General features: G+C 46.0%; 1 protein-coding gene across 4 annotated transcripts in view; it reads left to right on the forward strand.

The window, feature by feature from the left end:
• The window catches only part of CEP85 (centrosomal protein 85), a 162,880-nt gene extending 161,365 nt beyond the window's left edge, over positions 1–1,515 (forward strand). For all 4 annotated transcript variants that reach the window (XM_075351101.1, XM_075351104.1, XM_075351103.1 and 1 more), the window contains one exon: positions 794–1,515. In XM_075351101.1, coding sequence (XP_075207216.1) covers positions 794–954 — 161 coding nt within the window. In that variant the 3' untranslated portion in view covers positions 955–1,515. The remainder of the gene's footprint in view (positions 1–793) is intronic.
• The last annotated feature ends 4,485 nt before the right edge of the window (positions 1,516–6,000 follow it).

Below are 6,000 nucleotides of genomic sequence, written 5' to 3' on the forward strand. Positions count from 1 at the left end.
CGCCCGGGATTTTTGCATCCATTAGATGTGACAATCCCAACGCTTTACTCGGCTCTTCCCGATTTCTCTGGTGCAATGGCAATTGGGGTAATATACGAGGTTAATAATAGCCCACAGCTGTCACGGAGCTCTAGATTAGTAATGGCAGGTGTCAATGACACCCCCCCATCACTAATCTGTAAATGAACTTAAATGAACATAAACACCGGAAAAATCCTTTCATTTGCAATAAAAGAAAATTAAACATCCTCTTTCACCACTTTATTAACCCTCAAAAGACTCCTGAAGGTCCGACGTAATCCACACAAGGTCCCACGACGATTCCAGCACAGCTACATCTTAAATTATAGCTTGTGATCATGGAACATGACCGAACACTGTAACTGCAAGCAGAGAGTGAGCTGTGATGAGTGGTGACCAGTGGCGTACCGCCAATAGAGGCAGGCCACGCCACTGCTATGGGGCCCGTGAGCTGGGGGAGGCCAGAGGTGGCTGCCAGCATCGGGCCCCCCCACCCAGGTTTGCACTTTCAAATGTATTGGCATCACAGATCCCCATATAGTTAAATGAAAAGATGAGACAGACCGCAGCATTTGTTTTAGAAATTAGTTCCTGTGTTGGTTGTTCTTATTTTAATTTCTCTAATTCGCTGATAGGACATTGCACAGATGAGACTGCATAACCTTTTGTTCATTTCAGTCTTAAAAAAAAAATTAATTTAAACAAATTGAGTAAAATAATTCTTATTGAAAGAGATCTTTAAACTTTCATGTTATGTTCTATCTCTTTTCAGCTACTACAGGTTTGGATGAGCAGGAAGAATATTTAGCTTTCTTTTCTGTCGAAAAATGTCTCAGTGAAGTAGACAAGTTGAAGAGAGACATAGAGGAGCTTCGCACTTCCATCAGTGACTGCTATGCACAAGATATGGGAAATAATTGTATTACTCAGTAACTGCCTGTCGGATCTAGAAAAATTGGTGCTCCTGAAAAACATGGGAAAATTACAATTTTTGTTTTAAATGAAAAAAAAAAAACAAAAGAAAGTACAAAGGATGCCTTTTTTTGCAGGCTTAGTAATATTATATCAGGCAAACTGCCACAATTCCAGTTTCTTAAAGGGGTTATCAACTATTCAGACCTTTCTTAATCACTATGTTCCCCGCAAGTAAAATAACACCTAAATTAATTTCCGATACAGGTGCTATTCCATCGATGTCAGCTCTTGGGCGGGCTTTACACTTTGCGATATTGCTAGCGATGTCGAGCGCGATAGCACCCGCCCCCGTCGTACATGCGATATCTGGTGCTTGCTGCCGTAGCGAACATAATCACTACGGCAGCTTCACACGCACATACCTGGTCGGCGACGTCGCTGTGACCGGCGTAACGCCTCCTTTCTAAGGGGGCGGTTCGTTCAATATCACAGCGGCGTCACAGAACCGCCGCCCAATAGAAAAGGAGGGGCGGAGATGAGCGGGACGTAACATCCCGTCCACCTCCTTCCTTCCGTATTGCTGGTGGATGCAGGTAAGGAGATGTTTGTCGTTCCTGCAGCTTCACACACAGCGATATGTGGAGCTGCAGGAACGACAAACATCATATCTGCAGCAGCAGCGACATTACGGAAATGAAAGACGTGTCACAAATCAGTGATTTTTGACACACTTGCGCTCGTTCATCGTCGCACCTAGGATTTACACATTGCGATGTCGCTACCGGTGCCGGATGTGCGTCACTAACGACGTGACCCCGACGATATATCGGTAGCGATGTCGCAACATGTAAAGCCCACCTTAGTTATTAGAATAAACTATGTTGTCATGCATCTCTCAACCCATCTCCTGATGCAGAAATTAAAGCCAAGAGAGCCTTTTAAATTTTAAGGGGTTTGTTTAGGATAAGACAAAAAATGTGAACAGGTAGGCAATAGTGCTCTTTCCTGCTTAAGCCCACTAGTCTTTGATCCTGCGTCCACCAGCAATGCGGAAGGAGGTGGGCGGGATCTTATGTCCCGTTCATCTCCGCCCCTCCGCTTCTATTGGCCGGCCGCTTAGTGACGTCGCTGTGACGCCGAACGCACTTCCCCCTTGAAGGAGGGATTGTTCGGCGGTCACAGCGACGTCTGCGACCAGGTATGTGCGTGTGAAGCTGCTGTAGAGATTATGTTCGCTACGGCAGCAAGCACCAGATATCGCATGTACGACGGGTGCGGGTGCTATCGCTCTCGACATCGCTAGCAATTGCTAGCGATGTCGCAACGTGTAAAGCCCGCCTAAGACAGGTGCATGCTACTTGCCAATAAGGCATGCATTCTGTCTGCCACTATATCCTCAGTGGCGCTAACCTCTCATTACAGATCATCAGTACCAGAGAATCCCTTAAGCTAATGTTAAATTCAGCACCTGTTTAATTAATAAATTGCCTATTTTTACATAAGGTTCTCACAATATTAGGTGATGGTGTTGTCTGACCACTGGGAGACCCCACTATTCCAAATAACGAAAGGGCTGTAGAAGGCTCTGGCTAAGCGGTGGTGAAGCTGCAGTTCTTCTTTTCATTGTTTCTGAATTCTAGTTCTCTACATGGTGTCTGATTGGTACTAGTTCTGTAGTGATTCTTGTCATTTCTTAGTGATATGCCATTATTTCTATTTTAGTTATGCAAAATATTCAGGTGTATCCAGCATATAGAAAAGATCATGTGAGACAAAGAAGAGGGGAAAAGCCCAATTTTAACTGTCCATTATGTAATGCATGAATCTGCGATCAAGCTACTTACTACTTCAATTGCCGATATATGTACATTTTGTCTGCAATTTTTCAGCACCTAAAACTACACAGTTCTACATTGAGTGTTTGTACTGTTCCAGATAGTTCTATGTTGAATGACTGTACATATTGTACTTCTAAGACAGATTTGTTTTTTTGTGCTTTTAGGATGTTAATGCAATAAACCATTTCAAAACGTTATTGTGATTTTCTGAAAGGGTTGTTCAACCAGGACAATCATTGTCCATATACCCAGGTTGGGCATTTGCATTTCATAAAGAGATGACCCCTGTTTTGGTTCTTCACACTATTTTACTTTTGTGTGTGGCCACTGCAGAGTCGATGCAATGGTTCAATATCGACACTAAAATGTTGGGCTGTGTTCAAAAGCGGGCTTTACACGCTACGATATCGTTCATGAATTATCGTCGGGGTCACGTTGTTAGTGACGCACATCCAGCTTCATTAACGAGAGCGCAGTGTGTGACAATTTTTACCTTTAAACGATCGCAAAAGCGGCCAAAATCGTTTGCCGCGGAGAGGTCGTCCTGAAACAAAAAAAATCGTTTTTTTTTTTTAGCGATATTGTTCCTCGTTCCTGCGGCAGCACACATCGCTGTGTGTGACACCGCAGGAGCGACGAACATCTCCTTACCTGCCTCCAGCGACCATGAGGAAGGAAGGAGGTGGGCGGGATGTTACGTCCCGCTCATCTCCGCCCCTCCGCTTCTATTGGACGCTTGCCGTGTGACGTCGCTGTGACGCCACACGAACCGCCACCTTAGAAAGGAGGCGGTTCGCTGGCCAGAGCAACGTCGCAGGGCAGGTATGTGCGTGTGACGCTGCCGTAGCGATAATGTTTGCTACGGCAGCGATCACACTATCGCACGTACGGCGGGGGCTATCGCGCTCTATCGCTAGCATCGGCTAGCGATGTCGCAGTGTGTAAAGCCCGCTAACGTATGGAGCTTCATTTTTTTGCCACCGTAGCAAAAACATTGTGACTTTACAGCAATTGTGTCAAAAAAGAGACAACAAAAAATCTTCTGCAATTGAAACTTGGGAATGCAGCCCAAGTTTCATGTTCACAAGTTCCATTTTTGCGTTTTTTAAGTTTTTTTTTAAGTTTTTATGGAAATTAAAAGCTGATTTTACAGTACTAGCAAAGAGATTTACAGAAATTTCATGCACACGATTGCTTCTTTTTTTTTTTCCTCTCCCTGAGTGATTTATAAAAGCGCAGCAGTTTTCTAAACCTTAAGCATGTCAATTGTTTCAGCATTCTTGAGACATTTTTTTTCACCATAGAAAGCAAAGAGGAAATGCAAAAAATGCAACCGGGCGTTTTTGGTGAATAAGAAAAGTACGTTTATTAAACATGTACTGTAGACAAATGACACACATAATCTGAACCAAAAACGCAACAGAACATGCGTTCTGTAAGCTTCTTTACTGCCAAAAAAGCAGATTTTCCTTGCAGTAATAAACAGCAAGAAAGCACAGAGTGAACATAACCTAAGGATCTGTGCGCATGCTGAGTTTTTGGGGCAGAGCTTTTCTGCAAGAAAAACCTGCACCTTGTGGCAGAAAAACACATGGTTTTTGCCATGCGTGTTTTTGTGTGAAATCAATGGCTGGAAGGACTACAAAATGCAGGAAAACAAGAACACCAATAATTAATATGCTGCTTTTTTCTGCACCCAAAACTGCAAGGAAAAAAGAAGCAATGTGCACACAGCACTTTAGAATTTTCATTGAATTTGGTGGCATAAGGATAGACCTACAGATTTGGGCTACAAACTGTGCCAAAACAAGCATTAAAAATGCACTGTGCTCACAAGGCCTTAATACTCATGTGGTTTTGCCGCAGTTTGGTGCAGGTTTGCCGAGGTTTTGCCGCAGGTTGGTCCCTGCAGGTATTTACCAATATTTAATGGCAAAATCGCAGGGACCTGCAGAAAAGAAGTGACATGCACATTAATTCCGCGGGTAAATCTGCAGGTATAAAAAAAACGCAATGTGCGCACAGCATTTTTTCTTTATCGTTCCTTTGGGAGACCCAGACCATGGGGTGTTTGTGTGTCCTCCGGAGGCAGAAGCTAAAGTACTACACTTAAAAGTGTAGCTCCTCCCTCTGAGCTTATACACCCCCTGGTAGCCAGTCCTAGCCAGTTTTATCGCTTTGTGTTCAGGAGGTCATACATCCACACATGCATTCTCATCTGATTGTTTGACTTTTGGAAAGAGTTTGAAGAAAAGCAGGTCCATGTCTAGACTCCCGGCATGTCCCTTCTCACCCCACTGTGTCGGCGGTGTTGTTAAGGTTGATTTACAAGGCTGAAGCCTTACATGCCGCGCTCCTTCACCATCCCTTCTGGGCTCTGGCTTGAAGTGGGATCTAGCACAGTCTCCATGCCTGGCAGGAGTCCGGTCTCCATCCACAGCCCCTTGAGGATTCTGTTGGACCGGAGCACTCATCCCCAGGGACATGGCCCTGCGTCTCAGCAGCTAAGTACCTGAGACGTTTATGTTGGGGGTCCCGATTCTTTATTGTAAGGGGAGAATATGCTGTATGTGATTGTTTTTAACTTTTCTGGCGGGTTCTCCAGCTTTTGCCCGAGAACCGCGCCGATGGTGCCTGCTTGTCGGCCTCGCCGCTTAAATTTAGGCCCCGGCTTCGCCGAAGGCCTAGTTTCGTTTTCCTGCCCTCGCATGTCACTCAAGCAGAGGGACAGGTTCGGCTCCTCCCGGCAGCCGTTCTACACAGGAGAGGGACACTCCCCACTGCTGGGGCGTCCGTCCTTCCCGGCAGGTCCCTATAGCCCTCCAGTTCCCGCTCTTTTATAGGAACGCCCCTAGTCCCGCCCCCTCTCTTGGCTCCGGCGGCCATTTCTCAGGCAGAGTTCACTCTGCTCTGGGACATTCTGCATCTCTGCTGAGGTGCTGCGCTCTGGGGGATCGGGCTTCGGGATCTGGAGAGCAATCAACACCGTGCTCAGCGGTCTGGTAAGCCACAGCCGGTCTCCGGTTGTGGACCTCTGTATATTCTCCCTGGGGTTCATTCTCTGCAAAGCCCCCTCTCCAGCAGCATGTCTCACACAAGGAGCAAGGCTCCAAAGCTTTATTCTGCATGCACTGCATGTAAGCTCCTGCTGCCTGAGCCGAGCATTTATCCACACTGTGATGGTTGCTCTAACTTGGCGGTGCCACAGCCTGGAGTCTCACCCCCA

This window comes from Anomaloglossus baeobatrachus, chromosome 5 (assembly GCF_048569485.1).
Source record: "Anomaloglossus baeobatrachus isolate aAnoBae1 chromosome 5, aAnoBae1.hap1, whole genome shotgun sequence".
Taxonomy (NCBI): Eukaryota; Metazoa; Chordata; class Amphibia; order Anura; family Aromobatidae; genus Anomaloglossus; species Anomaloglossus baeobatrachus.